Source organism: Thamnophis sirtalis, unplaced genomic scaffold (assembly GCF_051295495.1).
Source record: "Thamnophis sirtalis isolate CommonGarterSnake01/CBP01778 unplaced genomic scaffold, rThaSir2_p1.2 scaffold_4, whole genome shotgun sequence".
NCBI classification, from domain to species: domain Eukaryota; kingdom Metazoa; phylum Chordata; class Lepidosauria; order Squamata; family Natricidae; genus Thamnophis; species Thamnophis sirtalis.
In genome coordinates this window covers 106,930,120-106,956,560 of record NW_028261384.1, presented here as the reverse complement: position 1 = coordinate 106,956,560, position 26,441 = coordinate 106,930,120, and the positions used below count along the sequence as shown (strand labels likewise).

Below are 26,441 nucleotides of genomic sequence, written 5' to 3'. Positions count from 1 at the left end.
TAACGCAGGTGCAACATTCTGCATAACCCACCATATTTTTATCCAAAATGCGTTTACCTTTTTACAAGTCCACCGTATGTGATAATATGTAGCATCGAGACAATCACATCTCCAGCATTTAGGTTGTAAATTCGGGTACATACAGGCCAGTTTTTTAGGATCTAAATGCCATCTATAAAACATCTTGTAAAAGTTTTCTCTCAAATTCTGGGCTTATGTAAATTTTACATTTCTTACCCATATCTTTTCCCATGTATCCAACATTATTGGTTCTTCAAAATTTTGTGCCCACTTTATCATAAAGTCTTTAACTAATTCTGTTTCCGAATCCATTTCTATTAATACATTATATAGTCTCTTTATATGCATTAATTTGTTTTAGTAAGTTATCCTCATTTTGTGTGAAACCATTTTTTTCATCTTTCTTCCATCTGGCCTGTAATTGCCCATACTGAAACCATGTTTGAATTACCTTTTCCTCTTTTAGTACATTGAAGGGTTTTAACTGTAATACACCTCTTTCTAAGGTGAGAAGCTGTCTGTCTGTAGTTACATCCTGTTTTTGTACTATATTTATGTTTTCTATTGCATGTTTAGGAATTGCCCACATGGGTATCTTATCATTTAGTTTGTATTGATATTTTTTCCAGACCAGTAGTAGAGCATTCCTTAAAATATGACTTTTAAAATTCTTATTCACCTTTTTATCATATAGAAAGTAAGCATGCCAACCATATACCAAATCATGCCCTTCGATATTAAGTATTCTATCATCTGTTAAATTACTGATAAAACTACTGCTTCATAATATAGTTTTAAATTTGGCAATTTCAAACCTCCTCTCTCACGTACATCTTGCATTATTTTTAGTTTTATTCTCGGCTTCTTCCCTGCCCAAACAAATTTTTTAATGCCCTTCTAGCAAATTTGCATCTTTTTAAAGTATTGGTATCATTTGAAAAAGAAATAAAAATTTAGGCAAAACATTCATTTTCACTGCTGCTATTCTTCCCAACAAGGATAATTGTAATTTTTCCCAATTTTTCATCTCTGTCTGTATGCTACGCCATAGTGGCTCATAATTATACTTATATAGTTTCCCAATTGAGGTTGAGATGTAGACTCCTAGATATTTAACATTTTTAACTATTTCACATCCTGTCATTCCTTCTAATTCTTCCCTTTGATTAGTGTTCATGTTTTTAACTAGCATCTTTGTTTTCCCTAAATTTATTTTAAATCCAGATACTTGGCCATATTGATTAATCACATTCATTAAAACCTTGCTAGATTCCTGTGGTTGGGTTAATGTTATAACCAAATCATCCGCAAATGCACGTAATCTATATTCTTGATGCCTAATCTTGATTCCCTGTAAATCATCTGATCCCTGTATTTTATTCAACAATAATTCCAGGGTTATAATAAACAATAATGGGGATAGGGGGCAACCCTGTCTTGTACCTTTCTCGATTTTAAATGGGTCTGTTAAACTTCCATTGACTATAATTTGTGCTGTTTGTTCCTGATATATTGCTTTAATTGATTGTAAAAAATACTACTTGCATCTTTTGCATTATTTTCATTAAAAATTGCCAGTTCACTTGATCAAAGGCTTTCTCGGCATCTAAAAATATAAGTGCTGCAGGAATTTGATTAGTCTTTTCCAAGTATTCCAGTACATTAAATCTCACTTTTTTGAAATATCTCTTCTGAAGTGATGCTGTGCATGTGGTTCCATACCTTTCCATTATTGCTTCTTGATCTTTAAGTAAAACACATAATTTTTGTTGACCAAACTATCCGTTCCCATTTAGGGTTATCCTAAATAAACTACCTCCCATAGTGTTTTCTATAATTTGTTAAATCTGTATCCTGCTATTCTTGAAATGAGTTCACACCAAGTGCAGGAATACAATAGAGGGAGATACGATCCAGTATTCCTACTATTTAATTAGCTCTTACAATACAATAGCAGAATTGGAAGGGACCTTGGAGGTCTTCTAGTCCAACCCCCTGCCTAGGCAGGAAACCCTATACCATTTCAGATAAATGGCTATCCAATATCTTCTTAATATCGGGGCATTCATAACTTCTGGAGGCAAGCTGTTCCACTGATTAATTGTTCTAACTTTCAGGAAATTTCTCCTCAGTTCAAAGTTGCTTCTCTCCTTGATTAGTTTCCACCCTTGCTTCTTGTTCTACCCTCAGGTGCCTTGGAAAATAGTTTGACTCCCTCTTCTTTGTGGCAACACCTGAGATATTGGAACACTGCTATCCTGTCTCCCCTAGTCCTTCTTTCTATTAAACTAGACATACCCAGTTCCTGCAACCGTTCTTCATATGTTCTTCAACAATCATCATTGTTGGTCTTGTCTGCACTCTTTCTAGAGTCTCCACATATTTTCTACATCATGGTGACCAAAACTGAATGCAGTATTCCAAGTGTGGCTTTACCAAGTTATTATAAAGTGGTATTAACACTTCATGTGATCTTGATTCTATCCCTCTGTTTATGCAGCCTAGAACTGTGTTGGCTTTTTTGGCAGCTGCTGCACACTGCTGGCTCATATTTAAATGGTTGTCCACTAGGACTCCAAGATCCGTCTCACAGTTACTACTATTGAGCAAGGTACCACCTTTGTTGCCTACATGTAGGACCTTACTCTTTTCAACATTGAATTTCATTTTATTAGATAGTGCCCAATGTTCAGGTTTGTCAAGATCCTTCTGTATCTTTAGCCTATCTTCCTTCAGAACCCTGGGGTGTAATCTATCTGGTCCTGGTGATTTGAACTCAGTCTAGGATATACAGGTGCTAACTTACCATTTTCTTCCCTATTTCAACTCATGTTCCTAATCTGATTTTTGTGATGTTGTTTTTGATATATTGGACTGTTTTATCCCTTTGTGTAAAGACAAATGCAAAACATGAGTTAAATTGTTTGCTTTCTCTCTGTTGCTTGTCACCTTCTTGCCACTTTCTCCCAGCAATGGACCAATTGTTTCCTTAACTTTTTTATTCTTTTTAACTTGTTGGAAGAAGCTTTTTTATTATTTTTTATTTTGGGCAAGCCTTTCTTAATTGTGAGTCTCTACTTTCCTCACATCATCTTTTCATGCTCGGGCTATTTGCTGATATTTTGCCTTAGTTATATGCCCCTCTTTCCACTATTTATACTTATCTTTTTTGTCTTTCAATTTGTCAGAGAGTAATTTATATAGCCATGGTGGTTTCTTCTTCATTGGTATTGTGCTAGACTGGGCCTTTGTAATCTCATTTTTCAAAATTTCCCAAACTTCTTGAGTTCTTTTCCCCTTGAGGATTCTCACCCATGGAATTTTTCCCAAGCTCTCTCTAAGTTTATTGAAATTAGCTCTCTAAAAGTCCAAGACTCTAGTTTGACTTTGTTCTTATACTTGTGTTTGCATAATGTTGAATTCCAATATTGCATGGTCACTTGCCCCCAGGGTTCCTGTGCTTCAACACCTTCTATTATTTCCTCTCTGTTAGTGAGAATTAAGTCCAATGTGGCTGATCCCCTTGTTTCCTTCTTTACATTTTGGGAAACAAAGTTGTCTACTAGGTTTGTTAGGAACCTGTTGGGTCTTTCACTTGGTGCATAGTTTGTTTAACAGTTGATGTCAGGGTAGTTAAAATCCCCAATTGCTATTGTGGTGTGCTTCCTACATACTTTAGTTAGCTGACTAGCAACCCCTGCTTGGTTGGGTGGCCTGTACTTGGCAAACCCTCTCTGGGTTGAGTTTCAGGAAGTTGCCTCTGGGGATGTGGACAAGGCTATGCGAGCTGTGAGTGCCTCCACCTGTATACTGGACCCGTGTCCCTCCTGGCTGGTTGCCAACAGCAGTGAGGTGACACGAGGCTGGATCCAGGCGGTTGTTACCGCCTCTCTTTGGGAGGGGCACTTCCCCACCACACTTAAGGCAGCAGTGGTGAGACCCCTCCTGAAGAAACCGTCTTTGGATCCAGCTGTCCTTAATAACTACCGTCCAGTCTCCAACCTCCCCTTTGTGGGGAAGGTTGTTGAGAAGGTGGTGGCCTTCCAGCTTCAGCGTACCTTGGAGGAAGCTAACTATCTAGACCCCTTCCAGTCCGGCTTCAGGCCCGGTTACAGCACAGAAACCGCTTTGGTCGCATTGACCGATGATCTCTGGAGAGCTAGGGATGGAGGCCGCGCTTCCATCCTAGTTCTCCTTGACCTCTCAACAGCTTTCGATACCATCGACCATGGTATCCTTCTGCGACGACTGCGGGAGATAGGGGAGGGCGGCACTGTTTTGCAGTGGTTCTCCTCCTACCTCTCGGACAGGTCACAGTCGGTGTTGGTGGGGGGGCAGAGATCGTCCCTGAGGCCCCTAACTTATGGGGTGCCGCAGGGTTCGGTCTTATCCCCCCTACTATTTAACATATACATGAAACCACTGGGTGAGATCATTCGGAGGCACGGGATAAAATACCACCAATATGCGGACGATACACAGTTGTATCTGTCCGCCCCGTGCCAACTCAATGAAGCGGTGGACGTGATGAACCGGGGTCTTGAGGCCGTTAAAGACTGGATGAGAGCGAACAAGCTGATACTCAACCCAGAGAAGACCGAGTGACTGTTGTGTTTTCCTACCAAAAATTTGACCAACGTACCATCACTCAGGCTGGGGGGACAAAATTTATACCCCTCAAACAGGGCCCGCAACTTGGGAGTCCTCCTGGACCCACAGCTGAGTTTCGACCACCATCTTTCAGCTGTGACCAGGGGGGCATTTGCCCAGGTACGCCTGGTGTGCCAGTTGCGGCCCTACCTGAATCGGGAGGCCCTCACAACAGTCACTCGAGCCCTTGTGATCTCTAGGCTGGAATACTGCAACGTGCTCTACATGGGGCTGCCCTTGAAGAGCACCCGGAGACTTCAGCTAGTCCAGAATGCGGCCGCGCGAGTGATCGTGGGCGCACCACGGTTCACCCACATAACACCAATCCTCCGTGAGCTGCGCTGGCTACCTGTTGATCTCCGGGTGCACTTCAAGGTCCTACTCACCACCCATAAAGCGCTCCATGGTAGTGGATCTGGCTATCTGAGAGACCGCCTTCTGCCAATTACCTCCCTGCGTCCCATCAGATCGCATAGAGCTGGCCTCCTCCGTATTCCATCCGCCAGTCAGTGCCAACTGGCGACTACTCAGAGGAGAACCTTCTCTGTTGCGGCTCCGACGCTATGGAATAATCTCCCCATGGAGATCCGCACCCTCACCACTGTCCAGGCCTTCCGCACAGCCCTCAAGATCTGGCTAGCCCGTCAGGCCTGGGGATAAGTTTTTACTTTCGCCCCTCCCGAATGTCGAGTGAATGTTGTGTTTTATTGTTTAATTTATTCTCGCTCACATTTCTTTTTGTATTTGTCCTACACTCCCTTTCCCCTTTTATTGTAAGCCGCCCTGAGTCCCCTCAGGGAAAAGGGCGGCCTATAAATGCATAATAAATGCATAAAATGCATAAATGCAAATGTAATATAGACTTATTACAGTTATTTTCCCCTACAACTTTTAATATTGGCCCAAATGCATTCAAGATAGTTCTCATCATTGTTGTGCTCTATTTCTGTAGAGAGGTAATTATTTCTTATATATAGTGCAACTCTAATAAGGATGAGGTGAAAAGAGATCTTAGTGGTTTGATCTCTGGGATCAGATTGGTGCCACAATATAGCAATAGCAATAGCAATATAGCAATAGCAGTAGACTTATATACCGCTTCATAGGCCTTTCAGGCCTCTCTAAGCGGTTTACAGAGAGTCAGCATATTGCCCCCAACAATCTGGGTCCTCATTTTACCCACCTCGGAAGGATGGAAGGCTGAGTCAACCCTGAGCCGGTGAGATTTGAACCGCTGACCTGCTGATCTAGCAGTAGCCTGCAGTGCTGCATTTAACCACTGCGCCACCTTGGCCTTTGTGAGAGGATGGTGGAAAAAATCTTCCAATGCTCCAACTGAGGAATGAAGCCTGAGCAGAGGACACCTGGACACCATTCATCTGACTCTTGGAAGCTGTTTGAATTGCAGCATTATCTCCTGAACATTTTGGAAAGAGAATCGTAGTTTGGATGCATTGTTTGGACATAATTCAAAGTGGGACAAATTGATTCTTATCTAAGGACATGGGGCAGCTTTTAGAATGCACATTTCCAGAGGTATGAGAGGGAACTATTTGCCTTCTACATTTGCATTTAGGCCAGTATAATTAGCTATATCAGCAAAGTCCATCTACAAAACCATTTCAGGGGGTCCATCATGTAAAATATGTTATCTTGCCTTAGTTTTAATGTCTAATGCATTATATGTGCTGATAGCACATATGACCAAATTAATTTCTAATTCATTACATAGAGAGAACACATAACCAAAACTCTTTGGAGTCCTCCATCATTTTCAAGAATATAAAATCGTCTTGAGATCAAAATGTTTGAGAACCAGGGGTAGTTGATAGAAGGAGCATCCATGGATTAAGTGCATTAAATGTGGACTTTGCATTTGCTGGAAAGCAGGAAGAATAAACGGAGGATGAGGAGTTATTCAGAGATGGTAGCTAAACCTTAGAGGACTAACTACAGATTTTGATTCAGAGAACTTGATTCATGAAAAATCTAATCCGAATCTCATATCCATCATTCATGTTGTGTGAACAGACCAATACAGGGCATGATGTTACTGAGTCTGGTAATGATTGTCTACAAATAAACAATAAAACTCAGAGTTCACTAAAAACCCAACATTTCATCCCTGAGCTACTTATTTTTTCTTTTTTTTATCTATTTTTTTAATTTGAAAAAAGTTAAAATGCAAAACTACAGAAAAATTATTATTTTTATTTTCATTACAATTTAAAAATAACAAGAACAACAAAACAAATAAGACATTAAAAAGTACATTAAAAGAATACACACACACACACACACACACACACACACACACACACACACACATTGAGTTTCCCCACCAAATAAGGTCAGACCTTATTTTCTTTTTGGCCCCAAAATAAGCACTAGGACAAATTCTTGGGGAAACATGATTTCAGGATGATTAGCCCAGCTGGGCACCGTGCTCCCTCGCACATACAAAACATCTGGCAACCACATGCAGTCCAGGTAGCAGCTGCAGCATGCTGGTTCCTTGGTCATGATTGATTTGCATGGGGGTCAAATGGGGGTGCAGCAGTTGGTGATGCTGTTGTGTTGTGGTGTCTGGATGGTGGTTGCATTTCATCTATGGGGTGGGTTTGGGTTTGAGTCTGGTGAGGTTGATTGGTGGTGGCGTCCTGTGTTGTTCTGGGTCCGGTATCAGTTTTCGTGGCTGGGACACATTTGTTGACTAGGGCTTTTTTCCAGATGTCTGGTAGGCAGGAAATATTGTCATGTTTATTCATGTTATGGGGGTGTTTCTCTATTTCAATGGCTTCCATACTTATTGTCTTGTTGAAGTGTTCAGTTTTGGAGGTTAATTTGGTTCCTTCAAAATCAATTTCATGTCTTGTTGTTTTGAGGTGCTGGAAAAGGGAGGAAGTTTTTTCTTCTTTTCTGACTGCGTTCTTGTATTCTGCAATGTGTGCTTTTATTCTCCTATTAGTTTGTCCAATGTATGTGGCTGGGCAGATTTTGCATGATATTTCATAGACTCCTTGGTTTTCTAGCTGGATCTTGTCTTTGAGGTATCTTAAGATGTTGGCTATTTTTTGGTCAGTGCCAAAGGCTGTCTTGATATTGTATTTATGGAGAATTTTGCTGATTTTATCTGTGGTGCTTTTGATGTAAGAGAGAAGGGTGATGCCATTATGTCTCAGTTCTTGGGGGGAGTCTCCCTTTGGATTAGATTGGTAATTGTGTTTCTTTGGAATCCGTTGGAAAGTAATACATTTGGGAGAATGTGTAATTCAGTTTTCAAACTGAAAAGAACAATTTACCTCTAACAGTGCACATGACTAGCAAACTGAGTGCACGCACTGGTTGCATGTGTGTTCCGAACCAGTAATAACATTGGCAGCAACCCTTTCATTTCCAGATGTAAAACAGTTAACATCTTCATTGGCTATTAATAGACTTTTGGTATTTGCCATTCTTTAAGTACTTTACGGAAGCTCAGAGGACTCTTCAGTACATAATAGGTAATTGATTGCCCCAGGTATTTTTCTTTGTCTTTGGGCTGAGCAAATCCATTTGAAAGGACATTGTGGTACTTAAGCTATTACAGACTGACATGTTCCTGGAGCCTATGAGAAAACTTCCTGGAGCTTATGAGGAAAGAATAACACTGAAAAAGAAAAACAGAAATTCAAGAAGAAACCAGCGTGGCTGCACAAAGATCTTTCTGATAAACTGAAAGACAAAAAGGGCAAGTACAAAAAATGGAAAGAGGGACAGGAAAATTCAAAGGTATAGATACAGATTAGGAGAGACCTGGCTCAAAAACGATGAGAGGGACTTTGGAGTGCTAAAGGATGATCAATGGAATATGAGCCAGCAGTGTGTAGCAGCAGCCAAAAAAGCTCATACAACCCTGGGTTGTATAAACAGTGGGATAGAATCAAGTTCACGTGAAGTCTTACTACCTCTGTATTAAAGCCAAGTAATAGAATACTGTAACCAATTTTGGTCACCATACTACAAAATGATGTACCATATGTTGGTTTGACCTATTTAAAGAGCAAAAATATTTTTTAATATACAGATGAAATCTCAAAAAATTTCACTTTTGTAAATATGTGGAATGTTTATTTCATTTGTATGCTGCCCTCTTCCCCCGAAGGGGGACTCAGGGCGGCTCACAACTCAAACCAGGGAAGGAGGATACAGACAAATTAACAACAACACAAAACAATACATAATTTAAAACACACAACAGACATACCATTCGAGATAGGGGCAACGGTTCTTTAGCCCCAGGCCTGTCGGAACAGCCAGGTTTTATGGGCTTTGCGGAAGGCCTGGAGGGTGGTGAGGGTGCGAATATCCATGGGGAGTTCGTTCCAGAGGGTCGGAGCAGCCACAGAGAAGGCTCTCCTCCGGGTAGTCGCCAGTCAACACTGGCCGGCGGATGGAATTCGGAGGAGGCCTAGTCTGTGGGATCTAATCGGTCTGGTGGAGGTAATTGGCAGCAGGCGGTCTCTCAAGTACCCAGGTCCAATACCATGAAGGGCTTTATAAGTGATGACTAGCGCCTTGAAGCGTATCTGGAGACCAATAGGCAGCCAGTGCACCTTGCAGAGGATAGGTGTTACGTAGGTGAACCGAGGTGCACCCATGATCGCTCGCGCAGCTACATTCTGGACAGGCTGAAGTCGCCGAATGCTCTTCAAGGGCTGCCCCATGTAGAGCACGTTGCAGTAGTCCAGTCTAGAGGTCACAAGGGTGCGAGTGACTGTTGTGAGGGCCTCCCGGTTCAGGTAGGGACGCGACTGGTGCACCGGGCGAACCTGGGCAAATGCCCCCCTGGTCACAGCTGACAAGTGGTGTTCAAAAGTCAGCTGTGGGTCTAGGAGGACTCCCAAATTGTGGACCCAGTCTGAGGGGCGTACTGTTTGACCCCCCATCCTGAGAGATGGAACACTTGGCCAATTAGTAGGAGGGAAACACACCAGCCACTCGGTCTTATCTGGATTGAGTACAAGCTTGCTAACCCCCATCCAGTCCCTAACAGCCTCGAGGCCCTCGCACATCACGTCAACCACTTCATTGAGTTGTCACGGGGCGGACAGATGCAGCTGCATATCATCCGCATACTGATGGTATTTTATCCCGTGCCGTCGAATGATCTCACCCAGCGGTTTCATGTAGATATTAAACAGAAGGGGGGACAGGACCGAACCCTGCAGTAGCCCATAAGTCAGGGGCCTAGGGGTCGATCTCTGCCCTCCGACCAACACCGACTGCGACCTGTCCGAGAGGTAAGAGGAGAACCACCGTAGAACAGTGCCTCCCACCCCCACCTCCTGCAGTCGTCGCAGAAGGATACCATGGTCGATGGTATCGAAAGCCGCTGAGAGGTTAAGGAGCACTAGGATGGAGGCACAACCTCCATCACTGGCTCTCCAGAGATCATCGATCAATGCGACCAAAGCGGTTTCCGTGCTGTAGCCAGGCCTAAATCCCGACTGGAAGGGGTCTAGATAATCAATTTCCTCCAAGGACTGCTGGAGCTGAAAGGCAACTACCTTCTCAACAACCTTCCCCACGAAGGGGAGGTTGGAGACTGGACAATAGTTGTTTAAGACCGCTAGATACAAAGATGGCTTCTTCAGAAGGGGTCTCACCACCGCCGCCTTTACAGCGGGGGGAAGAACCCCTCCCAAAGGGAGGCGGTAACAACCGCCTGGATCCAGCCCCGTGCCACCTCTCTGCTGTTAGCGACCAGCCAGGAGGGGCACGGATCCAGTACAGATGTGGAGGTACTTACAGCTCCCATGGCCTGAGCAGAGGACACCTGGACACCATTCATCTGACTCTTGGAAGCTGTTTGAATTGCAGCATTATCTCCTGAACATTTTGGAAAGAGAATCGTAGTTTGGATGCATTGTTTGGACATAATTCAAAGTGGGACAAATTGATTCTTATCTAAGGACATGGGGCAGCTTTTAGAATGCACATTTCCAGAGGTATGAGAGGGAACTATTTGCCTTCTACATTTGCATTTAGGCCAGTATGATTAGCTATATCAGCAAAGTCCATCTACAAAACCATTTCAGGGGGTCCATCATGTAAAATATGTTATCTTGCCTTAGTTTTAATGTCTAATGCATTATATGTGCTGATAGCACATATGACCAAATTAATTTCTAATTCATTACATAGAGAGAACACATAACCAAAACTCTTTGGAGTCCTCCATCATTTTCAAGAATATAAAATCGTCTTGAGATCAAAATGTTTGAGAACCAGGGGTAGTTGATAGAAGGAGCATCCATGGATTAAGTGCATTAAATGTGGACTTTGCATTTGCTGGAAAGCAGGAAGAATAAACGGAGGATGAGGAGTTATTCAGAGATGGTAGCTAAACCTTAGAGGACTAACTACAGATTTTGATTCAGAGAACTTGATTCATGAAAAATCTAATCCGAATCTCATATCCATCATTCATGTTGTGTGAACAGACCAATACAGGGCATGATGTTACTGAGTCTGGTAATGATTGTCTACAAATAAACAATAAAACTCAGAGTTCACTAAAAACCCAACATTTCATCCCTGAGCTACTTATTTTTTCTTTTTTTATCTATTTTTTTAATTTGAAAAAAGTTAAAATGCAAAACTACAGAAAAATTATTATTTTTATTTTCATTACAATTTAAAAATAACAAGAACAACAAAACAAATAAGACATTAAAAAGTACATTAAAAGAATACACACACACACACACACACACACACACACACACACACACACACATGTATTTAGTGTTGCAATCCCTGGTATGCCCAAATATGGGAGGCAGCTTACTGCTTCCATTCTCTGTCTATTGGCTTGTCACAAGAGACCATCCAGACAGAAACCCAATATATTTACTGTTGCTTTTGTTACACACACACACACACACACACACACACACACACACACACACACACATTGAGTTTCCCCACCAAATAAGGTCAGACCTTATTTTCTTTTTGGCCCCAAAATAAGCACTAGGACAAATTCTTGGGGAAACATGATTTCAGGATGATTAGCCCAGCTGGGCACCGTGCTCCCTCGCACATACAAAACATCTGGCAACCACATGCAGTCCAGGTAGCAGCTGCAGCATGCTGGTTCCTTGGTCATGATTGATTTGCATGGGGGTCAAATGGGGGTGCAGCAGTTGGTGATGCTGTTGTGTTGTGGTGTCTGGATGGTGGTTGCATTTCATCTATGGGGTGGGTTTGGGTTTGAGTCTGGTGAGGTTGATTGGTGGTGGCGTCCTGTGTTGTTCTGGGTCCGGTATCAGTTTTCGTGGCTGGGACACATTTGTTGACTAGGGCTTTTTTCCAGATGTCTGGTAGGCAGGAAATATTGTCATGTTTATTCATGTTATGGGGGTGTTTCTCTATTTCAATGGCTTCCATACTTATTGTCTTGTTGAAGTGTTCAGTTTTGGAGGTTAATTTGGTTCCTTCAAAATCAATTTCATGTCTTGTTGTTTTGAGGTGCTGGAAAAGGGAGGAAGTTTTTTCTTCTTTTCTGACTGCGTTCTTGTATTCTGCAATGTGTGCTTTTATTCTCCTATTAGTTTGTCCAATGTATGTGGCTGGGCAGATTTTGCATGATATTTCATAGACTCCTTGGTTTTCTAGCTGGATCTTGTCTTTGAGGTATCTTAAGATGTTGGCTATTTTTTGGTCAGTGCCAAAGGCTGTCTTGATATTGTATTTATGGAGAATTTTGCTGATTTTATCTGTGGTGCTTTTGATGTAAGAGAGAAGGGTGATGCCATTATGTCTCAGTTCTTGGGGGGAGTCTCCCTTTGGATTAGATTGGTAATTGTGTTTCTTTGGAATCCGTTGGAAAGTAATACATTTGGGAGAATGTGTAATTCAGTTTTCAGGTGGTCTGTGCAAAGAACAATTTACCTCTAACAGTGCACACGACTAGCAAACTGAGTGCACGCACTGGTTGCATGTGTGTTCTGAACCAGTAATAACATTGGCAGCAACCCTTTCATTTCCAGATGTAAAACAGTTAACATCTTCATTGGCTATTAATAGACCTTTGGTATTTGCCATTCTTTAAGTACTTTATGGAAGCTCAGAGGACTCTTCAGTACATAATAGGTAATTGATTGCCCCAGGTATTTTTCTTTGTCTTTGGGCTGAGCAAATCCATTTGAAAGGACATTGTGGTACTTAAGCTATTACAGACTGACATGTTCCTGGAGCCTATGAGGAAACTTCCTGGAGCTTATGAGGAAAGAATAACACTGAAAAAGAAAAACAGAAATTCAAGAAGAAACCAGCATGGCTGCACAAAGATCTTTCTGATAAACTGAAAGACAAAAAATGGAAAGAGGGACAGGAAAATTCAAAGGTATAGATACAGATTAGGAGAGACCTGGCTCAAAAACGATGAGAGGGACTTTGGAGTCCTAAAGGATGATCAATGGAATATGAGCCAGCAGTGTGTAGCAGCAGCCAAAAAAGCTCATACAACCCTGGGTTGTATAAACAGTGGGATAGAATCAAGTTCACGTGAAGTCTTACTACCTCTGTATGAAAGCCAAGTAAGACCACACCTCGAATACTGTAATCAATTTTGGTCACCATACTACAAAATGATGTACCATATGTTGGTTTGACCTATTTAAAGAGCAAAAATATTTTTTAATATACAGATGAAATCTCAAAAAATTTCACTTTTGTAAATATGTGGAATGTTTATTTCATTTGTATGCTGCCCTCTTCCCCCGAAGGGGGACTCAGGGCGGCTCACAACTCAAACCAGGGAAGGAGGATACAGACAAATTAACAACAACACAAAACAATACATAATTTAAAACACACAACAATCATACCATTCGAGATAGGGGCAACGGTTCTTTAGCCCCAGGCCTGTCGGAACAGCCAGGTTTTATGGGCTTTGCGGAAGGCCTGGAGGGTGGTGAGGGTGCGAATCTCTTTTTGACCAATAGGCAGCCAGTGCACCTCGCAGAGGATAGGTGTTACGTGGGTGAACCGAGGTGCACCCACGATCGCTTGCGTGGCTGCATTCTGGACAAGCTGAAGTCGCCGAATGCTCTTCAAGGGCTGCCCCATGTAGAGCATGTTGCAGTAGTCCAGTCTAGAGGTCACAAGGGTGCGAGTGACTGTTGTGAGGGCCTCCTGGTTCAGGTAGGGATGCAACTGGTGCACCAGGCGAACCTGGGCAAATGCCCCCCTGGTCACAGCTGACAAGTGGTGACCTTGGAGTTTTAGTCCAACCCCCTGCTTAGGCAGGAGACCATTTACCATTCAGGACAAATGGCTGTCCAATCTCATTTTAATAACTTCCATTGATAGAACTCCCACAGTCTCTGGAGGCAAGCCATTCCACTGATCAATTCCGTTTATATCATTTATGAAGATATTGAAGAGTGCTGGGTCAAGACCGAATCTGGATGTACCCCACTGTATGATTCCATGGGTGAAATTCAGCAGATTTTGACAGGTTTGGAGCAACCATTAGCAGAAATTTTGAGTAGTTTGGAGAACTGGGAAATACCACCTCTGGCTGGCCCCAGAGTAGGGTGGGAATGGAGATTTTGCAGTATCCTTTCTCTGGAGTGTGGAGGGAATGGAGATTTTGCAGTATCCTCCCCCTGCCACACCCACCAAGCCATGCCCACAGAACCGCTACTAAAAAAAATTGAATTTCACCACTGTATAATTCCCTCTATGTAGGTGTAATTCCATTGAGGACTACCTGCTGAATGCAGTTAATTAGCCAGTTGCTATCTTATATCTGTGGACTGGACATCTCTCTCCAGGAGTGTCAAGTGCATTTAGAAAGAAAATGACAACAATCATAGCATTTTTTTTATTCAGTACACTTCTTCAATCACTTTTTGCATCAGGTAAGGAAAATGCACCAGTGTGTTGATTCATTTTTCCGAGGTAGCTTATCACTGATCTTTGCTTTTGGAGACTGGTTTTCAGAGAGTATTTATTTAGATAATTTATATAATGTTTGGATTTCTTGCATGACTTGTTTCCTACTTCTAAATCAAAGGATTGAATGAATACTTACCAGAGAGTTTCTTGAATTCTGATATTGTTTTTTCCATTTTAGTGCCTTCTCCCTGTGTCTTCCCATTTATTTACCGTGGAAAAGTCTACAATTCTTGCACTAAAGATGCAAGCCAGAACCGCACATGGTGTGCCACAACTGCAAACTATGATCAATCTCAACAATGGAAGTATTGTGCGACTAAAGGTTTGACATATTTCAATTTCTGAGTTACATTACTCTGTAGGGTTAGGAAATATAACAATTATCCTGAAACAGTCAACTGATTCCTTTTATAACTGTTTCTGGGCCTATTCTGGTATAGAAATAAAACAGGCATTCTAGAGTGTTTGTCTTCACTTTAGTAAGCTTAACCTAGCTCTACCACAACACTGTAGCTGCCCATCAATGTGCAGCTTAATTATATAAAACTAAAAAGATGTGGTTTGGATGACAAGTCACTTAATCCCTCTCCCAGAAGTGAATCTGTGTCTCAAAGTATATATTTGGTGTGAAAGAATTAATGTGTTTTATAATAGTGCCTATGATTTGGCTTCATCATAATAACTTTCCTTGGTTTATCATGATATGTGTACTCACTCCTTGGGAATCTCTTATTTAAAAAGTGCCATTCTTTTATAAATCCTGTTTTATGATGTTCTCCTTAACCCTTTTCTTGAAATTAAGGATATTGGTTTGATGGGTGGGGAGAGAAATTTCTCCCAAAACCCTAAATCCACATTAGGATAACACTATTCCAAAGCAATGTTCAATTTTCAGACTAATGTCTTCCTTCCAACAATTTTGGAAGCTGGATAGCTGTTTTAAAACATACACTTCCTTTTGTGTTTGGAACATAACAGCAATAGCATTTAGACTTATATACTGCTCCACAGAGCTTTACAGCCAAGTCTAAGAGTTTACAGAGACAATATATTGCCCCCAACAATGTGAATCCTCATTTTACTGACCTCACAAAGATGGATAGCTGAGTCAACCTTGAGCTGGTGATAATGGAACTGCAGAACTACTGGTAGTCGGCAGTCAGCAGAAATAGCCTGCAGTACTGCATTGCAATCACTGTGCCACCATAGCTCATTAGATATGTGATGAAAAATGTGCATGTGCGAGGAAGATGGCTGCCTGAGCTTTTCACTCGGGGTTGAGGAGAAAGGAAACCTCGAAAAAATCGACCCTCTTCTGCAGCCAGACTGCTGAAGGGCGAAGCCTGGGTAAGAGGATACTGAGAGGGTGCTGGAAAAACGAGCACCTGGAGAAATGCTGTTCGGATGGCTTTGGGTGACGCAGTGTCGGGCGGTGCTGAGAAGCCTGCGGGCGGCCTCCCCCGCTACAGACGGCGTGGGTGGCGGTTTCCAGCTGACAGATCGCCGCAGCTTGCCTTCCTTGCGAGACGCCGCGGAGCCACTGGAAAGTGAAGCCTCCCCTCCCTCCTCTTGCGGATGGTGGTTCCTAGCGGATGGCAGTTCCAGTGCTGTATTAGATTGCCGCAGTCCTGCCTTTGTTCTGCGTGGCGCCGTTGGGCCTTTGAACTGGGCGCACCCCCCTTTTCCACCCTCCATCGTGGACGCAGCGCTCAGCTTTGGACCCGGATTGTCACGGTCTTATTTTTGTTCATGCTGCTGAGACGCTGGGTGTGCTGTCCTCAGGGGGGTTGGTGAGTTTGTTGCTGGGACGCCGTGGGCCGAAGGGTTAGGCTCGCTGCTGTTATTGCTACCGACCCAAACGCACCCCCCTTCCATCACAACTCTTTTCAACTTTTGACTATCATGGCCTGCCTCTTGGCTCATGTTGCTGTTGCTGCTGCTATCTGTGGTTGCTTTAGGAGCCCCCATTTTAGACGCCTGACTGTCCTCACCTTTCGACCGGCTTTACCCCCGCCTTTACCCTCAAGACCAACATTTTGGAATAAGCTGAGATATTTGAATCCACCTCCGGCCTCGCTGAGACTCCCAGCCATTTTCCTGTATACCATCCTGCACCTTAATCTTGCAGATAGAAGAAGGCAGGGGACGAATAGGACATGGGCAGGGGGCCTGCTTGGCACCTTCCCCCAATTGACATTAACCCTCCAACCATTTTAAACTCTTGGGCCTTGCCCTTTTTGCTGGACTCCACAGAGGAGAAGATCAAGAACATTAAGTTTTCTCCTCTCTTGCACAGTACGCAAAAAACTTTTAGCAATGCAGTGTGACTGGTATGTTTGATTGATGATTGTACCCACTTTTTAAACTTCATTATTGTTGTATTTTCTGTGTTTTTAACTGACCTATGTGGGGAATGCATGGACGAGTGACTGTGTTTATGTGAGACGATGACTGATTCGAAGGGCTTGTCGGGGAACGCGGGGGCTATAGGGGTGGTTGGTGGGACTACGGACACGGGAGTGGGCTGGAGCATTACGGTCTTAACAGGGAGGGGCAGATATGGCGGGGACTTTAGGGCAGGCCATTACCGGGGAAGGAGGGCTCGCTACGTTACAGAGATCCCTCCTTCCGGCCCTATGAGTCCCACTCCAAGGCCAGGTGGTGTGAGTAATCAGGACCCTGGCCTCAGGTTGCTGGCGCTAAATGCCAGGTCTGTAGTTCATAAAGCTCCTCTCGTTCGGGACTTGATTTTAGACGAGAGGGCAGACCTGGCATGTATTACTGAGACCTGGCTGGGCCCGGAGGGAGAAGTCCCCCTCGTAGAGATGTGCCCAGAGGGTTTTCAGGTGCACCATCAGCCGAGAGCTCAGAGAAGGGGTGGGGGTGTGGCAATTGTTATCTGAGAGTCTCTAGCACCTCGTAGGATCCCTGCTCCAGAGCTTGTCAGGTGTGAGTCCCTGCTGGTGAAGTTGGACCTCAAGGGTCAAGTGGGTCTGCTGCTAACGTACCTGCCTCCTAACTGCATTGCAACAGCCCTCCCCTCGCTCCTCGAGTCGAAGGCCGAGCTGGCAGTTGAGTTCCCCAGGCTTATGGTTCTGGGGGATTTCAATCTGCCTTTGCTCGGTGAACACTCTGATGGAGCGCAGGAGTTCATGGCTTCCATGACAACCATGGACTTGACCCAAGTAATCCGAGGACCAACCCACTCAGCGGGTCACACGCTTGACCTCGTATTCCTCTTGGAGCAGTGGAATTGTGATCTTGGTCTGAGGGGTAGCGAGATCTTGCCCCTGTCATGGTCAGACCACTACCTATTGAGGCTTGACTTTCGGAGACCAAACCCCCACTGTAGGGAGGAGGAACCGACCAGGTGGTTCCGCCCCAGGCGACTTATGGACCCTTCGGGGTTCCAGACGGAGCTTGGGGTTATTCCTGATACTCTCACCCGCAGTTCGGCGGAGACTCTGGTTGCTGCCTGGGATCTGGCAGTGGCGGAGTCTCTTAACCGGATTGCACCTCTATGGCCGCTCCGAGGCAGTGGATCCCGGAAGGCTCCTTGGTTTACTGAGGAACTCCGGGAGATGAAGCGCCGAAGGGGACGCCTAGAGCACCTATGGAGGTCCAGCAAATCCGAATCGAGCCAAGCATTTTTGCCAACCTACACCAGAGATTACGTTCGGGCAATTAAGACGGCTAAGAAAACACACATTGCCTCTCTGGTTGCGTCTGCTGAGTCACGCCCAACTGCCCTGTTTAGGATAACCCGTTCCCTCCTAAATAGGAGGGATACGGGCGATCCGCTGCAGGGCAGGGCTGAGGACTATGTCCAATTTCTCGCAGACAAGGTTGCTCGGCTCCGGGCGGACCTGGACTCCAATTCTGCAGTACCAGCCGAGGCACTAAGGGATGATTTGGTAAGTCATCGCTGGATTGAATTTCAAGCTGTTGCCCCTGAGGATGTGGACAAGGCCATGAGAGCTGTAGGTGCCTCCACATGTGTGCTGGACCCATGCCCTTCCTGGCTGGTTGTAAACAGCAGGGAGGTGACACGAGGCTGGATCCAGGCGGTTGTTACCGCCTCTCTTCGGGAGGGGATCTTTCCCCCCGCTTTAAAGGTGGCGGTGGTGAGACCCCTCCTGAAGAAACCATCCTTGGATCCAGCTGTTTTAAATAACTATCGTCCAGTCTCCAACCTCCCCTTTGTGGGGAAGGTTGTTGAGAAGGTGGTGGCCTTTCAGCTCCAGCGGTCCTTGGAGGAAGCCAGCTATCTCGATCCGTTCCAGTCTGGCTTCAGACCTGGCTGCAGCACAGAAACCGCTTTGGTCGCATTGACCGATGATCTCTGGAGAGCCAGGGATGGAGGCCATGCCTCCATCCTAGTGCTCCTTGACCTCTCGGCGGCTTTCAATACCATCGACCATGGTATCCTTCTGCGACGACTGCGGGAGGTGGGGGTGGGAGGCGCTGTTTTACAGTGGTTCTCCTCTTACCTCTCGGACAGGTCGCAGTCGGTGTTAGTTGGGGAGCAGAGATCGACCCCTAGGCCCCTAACGTGTGGGGTGCCTCAGGGTTCGGCCCTGTCCCCCCTTCTTTTCAACATCTACATGAAACCGCTGGGTGAGATCATTCGACGGCACAGGATAAAGTACCATCAATATGCGGACGATACTCAATTGTATCTGTCCGCCCCGTGCCAACTCAACGAAGCGATGGATGTGATGAGCCAGGGGCTGGATGCTGTTAAAGACTGGATGGGGATCAACAAGCTTGTGCTCAATCCAGAAAAGACCGAGTGGCTGCTGTGTTTCCCTCCCAAGAATTGGCCAAGTACTCCATCTCTCAGGCTGGGGGGTCAAATTGTACGCCCCTCAGACAGGGTTCGCAACTTGGGAGTCCTCCTGGACCCACAGCTGACCTTTGAACATCATTTGTCAGCTGTGACCAGGGGGGCATTTGCCCAGGTTCGCTTGGTACATCAGTTGCGTCCCTACCTGAACCGGTAGACCCTCACAACAGTCACTCGTGCACTTGTGACCTCTAGGCTGGAATATTGCAATGTGCTCTACATGGGGCTGCCCTTGAAGAGCATTTGGCGACTCCAGCTAGTCCAGAATGCGGCCGCGCAAGCGATTGTGGGTGCACCTTGTTTCACCCACGTAACACCTATCCTCCGCGAGCTGCGCTGGCTACCTGTTGATCTCCGGGTGCGCTTCAAGGTGCTACTTATCACCTATAAAGCCCTTCATGGTAGTGGGCCTGGGTACTTGAGAGACCGCCTACTGCCAATTACCTCCACTAGACCGATTCGATCGCATCGATTAGGCCTCCTCCGAATTCCATCTTCTAGCCAGTGCAAATTGGCAACTACCCGGAGGAGAGCCTTCTCGGTGGCTGCTCCGTCCCTTTGTAACGAACTCCCCATGGAGATTCGGACCCTCACTACCCTCCAATCCTTCTGCGCTGCTGTAAAGATCTGGCTGTCCCGGCTAGCCTGGGGTTAAGAATTGTGCGATTGTTGTGTTTTTCTTTTTTTAACATGCTGTATTGTCTATTGTTTGTTGTTTCCCCCTCCCTTTTGAATTGTGAGCCACCCTGAGTCCCCTTAGGGAAAAGGGCGGCATACAAATAAAGGCAAAAGTAAAAGTAAAAAAAAAGACTCTTCAAATACACACATTATAAAGGGGCTCAATAATATGAACATAAAATCTGGAATAATATGGTATGGAACATGGCTAAAATAATATATATCTTTTACTGCTTTCTCTTATGCTTAGAATATGGTGGTAATTCTGGTGGAAAACAATGTGCATTCCCCTTTACGTACAGGGAACAAACATATTATACTTGCACAAATGAAGATGCAGAAATAGGGACATTCGGGTGTGCAACAACTGGGAGTTATGATAAGGACAAACAATGGAGCTACTGTGCTGATACCAGTAAGATAACTGTGTGATGTTAGCTTATTTGATGTAATAGGAATAGCTAGGTTACTTGTACACAAAGGAAAGTAGAGGGACTTTTTAATTGATAAAAAATGGATAAATGAAGTTGAGAGTGGTGCAGAAGTGAATACATTTTGGAGGAAGGGAGAAATTATACTGCGTAGTGTAGAGGCAGAGAATTTAACCAACGTCCCTAGATCTAGTCCCTTACAACTTGAGAAATAGATTAATAAAGTCATGTAAACTGATAATATTCAATGTAAAACACAAATACTAGTTTAATTAGGGGTGGCCAATTAATTTTCTCAAAAGGCCACATGAGGAATTGGAGCTGTTGTGGAAGGCCAAACCAATTACTCCCAACTGCACCACATTCATTTGCTTTTAAGGTGGTGCTTTGAGGATATGGCTGTGTGTGGCTGAGCCCAGGCCACCTCAGGTGATGACCATGGCTGCCTCTTCAAGCTACTCCAGGCGAGGGGTGAGCACTGTGCAGAAAAAGGCATTTTCTCCTTGCCTTCCTTTGGGCATAACTGGTAATTGCGCAGAGCCTACCCTGGGTTTCTTTTTCCACCTCCTGGAGGGCACTTACAGGTACTCCTCAATTTACAACAGTTCATTTAGTGACTGTTCAAAGTTACAATGGCACTGAAAAAAGTGACATGATCATTTTTCACTATAACAAGCTGTGTAGCATCCCTATGATGTGATCAAAATTCAGAAGCTTGGCAACTGGTTCATATTACCACTGCTATGTCCCAAGTTCATGTTATCATCTTTTGCATCCTTCTGACAAAGCCAATGGCAAAGCCAGATTCAATTAACAACCATGTTACTAACTAGTTAACTGAAGTGATTCATTTAACAACTAGAAAAATCATAAAATGGGGCAAAACTTAAAATGTTTCACTTAACAACAGAAATTTTGGGCTCAGTATCAGTCATAAGTTGAGGACTACCTGTATTTAATTTGATTTCTAATTTTTAATTGACCTCACATTGGCCTGAAGAGCTGATTGGTTGGAGGCCATAAAATCCCTAATACTAGTTTATTATATTTGTATCTCCAATTTAAATAATCCATATAAGGTTCACCGTTTCAAGAATAAATATTTGTTTTAGTATAATTTCTGATATACTGTAATTGAGGCAAAAATACTTTAACTCAAATGCTGAACCCAATAATCAGTGATTACTAACTCTCTTCCTCATTTTTTCATCACTGTTCAGGACTATCTGCATATTCACAGGGACCTTGTGTGTTTCCTTTTATCTACAAGGGGAAATCCTACTCATCTTGCACAAAAGCTGGGACTTCTGATGGAAAGCTCTGGTGCTCTTTGAGCAGCAACTATGATAGAGAACCAAAATGGACTTACTGTACACCCTCAGGTATGCAAAAACATAGATGATAGAAGGAAATACTTTGGACAATCCTGCTATCTAGCTCTGCAAATTATTAAACTGTGATAGGAGAGAATCAGACTCAAATCCATAGTAAGTTGCAAAAATTCTCTAGATCACTTTCCACTAGTTACTTTTATCAATCCAATTTGGATGGATATTTTGCAGTTCTCCGAACTACTCAAAATTTCTGCTACTGGTTCTCCAGAACCTGTCAGAACCTGCTGAATTTACCCCTGGTAGGCCTGCTCTAAAACAACTTTTTGGCTTTTTATCTAATCCTAGCTCATACGTATCAGGATAGTGAGTGAACAGATGTTCAACTGTTGTGGAGCCATCATTGGCCATGAGTGCATCAAGGAAAAACTATGTGTTTTCCTGTCTTGGTAACCATTTAGGACTGTAGGAATTAATAGTCAGGTATTAAGCTATTCCTTTGTTAGAGGAATTAGGAAGAAGTAATGGAAGGTGAGAATAACCTTGGAAGATGGGGGTTGGGGAAATGATTCAATAAAAACCAGCTTAGTCCACAGAACAGGATTATGGCAAGTCTCGCAACTTTCAGACTTGCAAGATTCTGCTAATGTAACCTTGCATACAGTAGAATTAATCCATCTGATCATGCTTCCTGACTGGGCTACCAGATTACCCTGACAGAAATCAATCAATTTAAGCAGGAAGATACAGTATGTATGTAACCATTTAAGCATATCTATTTTGTTATTGGATAAATCCATTTTTCAACAGCTATACATGACATATACAATGTCTTAATAAGATCAATTTCACATGGAATCTTAATCACCCCATTGCTCATCCAATTCTATTTGTTTTTAAGATTGATTATTTTGGGAGTGCTGCCTAATTTCTTCCCCCATTATCTTTCCTTTTCAGAATTACGTCCTTGCAGGTTTCCTTTCCAATTCAACAAAAAAACCTACTTTCATTGTACAAGAGATGGTGCATCTGATAACCAATTGTGGTGTGCCACAACTGCAAACTATGACGAGAACAGTAAATGGAGGGCATGTGCCAGTGAAGGTAGGAGAAACTACAGTGTGGTATAGACACCTGTTCATGAGACTTTGATTTCCTACTTACTCCCAGTTTCTCCATTGATTCTGCTTGTGAGAAGCCAGCTGTGAAGTTCACAATTGACAGCCATGTAACTGTGGAATGCTATAATCATTATAAATGCATACTGGTTGTGAGGTGCCTGAATCAGGATCATATGGGTTTGTAGGTTTGTGACCTTCCTAGTTGGCTAGCAATCACTCATGATTGTTAGTCTTGAAATTATGTGATTGTAAGTTTTGATTTACTGATTCTCTTTGTCAGAAGTTTGCAAATGCTGATCACATGATCTAGGATGCTGCTGTCATAAATACATGCTGGTTGCGAAGTGGCCACATTTTGATCATGTCACCATTGGGATGATGCGATATTTACTGGTTGTAAATCATTTTCCAGTGCCATTTCAAACAGTTATTACATCAATAGTTGTAAATTGAGGACTATTTGTAGAATCTTCAAGGACTCACCATGGTTAGGTAAGAGTTATGGAGAACTGGAATGTGGAGGGGACACATACCAAAATGCTGTTCACTGATGAAAAATTATAAGGTTCTGCATAATAGGAAAAAGACAGGTGATACAAATTTGTTGGTAATACTTCATTCATGGTGATCATTCCACAGTATGGGATAAGGTACCATCAGTATGCTGATGGTACCCAACTTTATCCATGCCTGGTGACATACATATTGCTGACAATACCTCTCTCAGTGTCAGAAGGCTGTGAGGGCATGTAGGGAGACAACAGACTTCAGAACCCGCATAGCAAGACTGAGTGGCTGTGGATATATGGAGCCCCGACCTGGGAATTTAAGATCTTTACTTCTGCATGGGGTTGCATTTTCCTAGACAGATCTGGGGTACAACTAAGAGTTTCTTCTAGAATCTTGCTGAAGGATTAGGTAGATGCTGTGGCTAGGAGACCCTTTGCAAAACTTTATATTGTATACTAGTTAGGACCTTTCCTGGATTGTAAGGCCCTGTCTCAGTTATTCATGCCCTGGTCATCTTGTGCTTGGGCTATTTCAGTGTGATTTACATGAAACTACTATTGAATAACATTTGGAAGCTACAACTATCAGAAATGCTACAGCAGTTTTAAGAGCTTTTAAGGTAGCCTATGTAACACCTTTGTTGCAGGAGCTACACTGGTTGCAATGGAGCTGAGAGGAGCCATGAGTAAAACTGGCATTCTATTTTTATACCTCAGGATCAGTGGTGGGTTGAAGGTGGTATGCCTTGGTACGGGTGTACCGGAGCCTTCCTGGAGCACCAGGAACCATTCTGGTACGGTGCTCCAGAGGACCCACCCGAGCTCCTCACCTGTTCTTTAGAGCCTTCTGCACTTCTGCGCAGGCACTTGGTGCATACAGTGCCTGAGCGATGCTCCGCTGAGCACTTGGAGCGTCATGGAGGCTTGTGGAAGCTTCGCTGGCAGCTACGACGCATGTCCGCGCCACATGCATCCATGTGAGTGACACCAGGCCCATTCCAACTGTACCGGTTAGAATGGGATCTGGAACCCACCACTGCTCAGGATACAGGAAATTGTAAACAAAGTATAATTATTGGTTAACAAATCTCTTATTATCTGTATACCACATATATAAGTAATACTGTTCAACTTGGAATAGCATGTGTACAGAAAGTGCTGATCAGGTGTTCTTAGCATGACCTATACCCTTAAAACCCTGTTTGGCTCACAGACAAGCTAAATTTCATGTTACCTTACTTTTTCAGCAACAGCTCTTGCAAAAAGCTTCTAGGTTCTTCTCTAACTGCATCTTACACAACTATGTTTTCTTGGTAATGTCTACTTTTAGCCTAATCAAACATTCGGATCTTGCTTTTTCTTAGCAAAGCATGTTGGCAATTTCCTTTTCCAATGTTGGTGCTGTCAGGTAAGAAATGTATTGAAGGAGAGAGAGGGAGGGAGGGAGGAGAGAGAAAGAGAGAATGAAAAACATTATAAGAAAATAGATTAAATGGTGGTTTGGGGGTCCTAGGCCTTCAGTCTTTGATAGGACAAAGAGTAGGAGTTCCAGCGAGTTGAAATGTTTGGAATGTTTACTGGATAAGATCAAAGTTCATCTCAATATAAAGACTACCTTCTTTTTTATTTTTATTTTTCCAATATCTACAGAATATGAAGGCAACTCTAAAGGCAAGAGCTGTGTTTTTCCATTCATCTACAATGGGAAAACATTCACTTCTTGCACCAATCAAAATTCAGAGGATGGAAGATTTTGGTGTTCTGTCACAAGGAACTATGACAAAGACCGGCAATGGAGTTACTGTGCTGATACAAGTAAGATAAATCAGAAGTTGCTATATTAAGAATCAGAAATCAGAATGTGAACGTTTCTTAAAATACCTGGGTACAATAGTTTAGTTGACATACCAAATTTAGGAATAATGTCGACATAACATAGGAAAATAAATGTGCCATAGTGATTATTGCAAACTAAAAGAGGAAAAAAAAGGTATCGCTGAATTGGATGGAAGTCAATATTTAATTTATTGATATCATTATCCTTAAGGTGACCAGATTTTCAGATTGGTAAAGAGGGACACCATTGACGCGGGAGGGGAAGGGGGGCTTGATTAAAAATTTTATATTTTGTCAAAAGGTCACCCCAGGACACTGAAACCAGCATAAATACGAATCTGTTGCCAAACAATTTTTTTTAAAAAATATATTTTATTCAATTTTCGCATTCCATTTGCAATCATTTATATACAGGGTATTCACTATAAGAAAAGAAAAAAAAAGAAAAAGGGAATAAAACGAACAAATAAAAAGGAAACACAACTCATCATTCACAACCCCACCTAACCCTTCCATCCTCCATACACCCCATCTACCCCCTCCAACTTTCCTTTCTCCCTCTAACACTCCCCTCCTACTTCCCTTTCCCCTCAAACCTTCCTTCTCCCCTTACTCCCCAGACACCCTCCTTACATTCCCCTTACTCCTTCCTTACTCCTCCCTCTTCTTTCCCTCTACCTCCCTCCTTGGTGTATGCCTTTATTCGAGTGTTGTTTGATCTGATAAAGGTAAAATGAACCAAGGAAAAAAAAGAAAAAAAAAAGAAAAAAAAAAGAACCACCGTATATAAATACATTTTTGTTCTTATTAAGGCTATGTTAACACCCCCCCACCCCACCCCCCACAAATCCCCATCCCTAATCCTCCCGACTTCCCAGGGCCCACACCTGGCACTACCTTCTGTCTAAAATATCTTGTATACATATGGATTAAAAAATAAAAGTAATATATCAAAAGAAAAAAAAAAACAGAGAAAGAAAAAAAAAGGGAAAAAAGAAAAAAAAAGGAAACCACTCTTTGTGTTGATCTCAGCCCCCCATCTTTATCTATGTTTAAATAGTATAAAT

General features: G+C 43.2%; 1 protein-coding gene and 1 pseudogene across 1 annotated transcript; both read left to right on the top strand.

Annotated features, from left to right (window-relative positions):
- Positions 1-14,477: 14,477 nt before the first annotated feature.
- On the top strand, positions 14,478-25,382 carry LOC148046034 (epididymal sperm-binding protein 1-like). Its single transcript, XM_087714451.1, has 6 exons — positions 14,478-14,585; positions 14,801-14,944; positions 20,397-20,561; positions 21,798-21,959; positions 22,866-23,012; positions 25,189-25,382. The coding sequence occupies exons 1-6, from the start codon at positions 14,525-14,527 to the stop codon at positions 25,380-25,382; spliced, it is 873 nt and encodes a 290-aa protein (XP_087570577.1). The 5' UTR covers positions 14,478-14,524.
- On the top strand, positions 17,259-20,112 carry LOC148046035 (uncharacterized; annotated as a pseudogene).
- Positions 25,383-26,441: the final 1,059 nt, after the last annotated feature.

Excerpts from the sequence above, each read along its gene's own strand:
- LOC148046034 (XM_087714451.1), top strand. The coding sequence starts at position 14,525 with ATGACAACAATCATAGCATTTTTTTTATTCAGTACACTTCTTCAATCA. Across the intron at positions 21,960-22,865 it reads GACTTACTGTACACCCTCAG|AATTACGTCCTTGCAGGTTT; the intron begins GTATGCAAAAAC and ends TTTCCTTTTCAG. Across the intron at positions 23,013-25,188 it reads GAGGGCATGTGCCAGTGAAG|AATATGAAGGCAACTCTAAA; the intron begins GTAGGAGAAACT and ends CAATATCTACAG.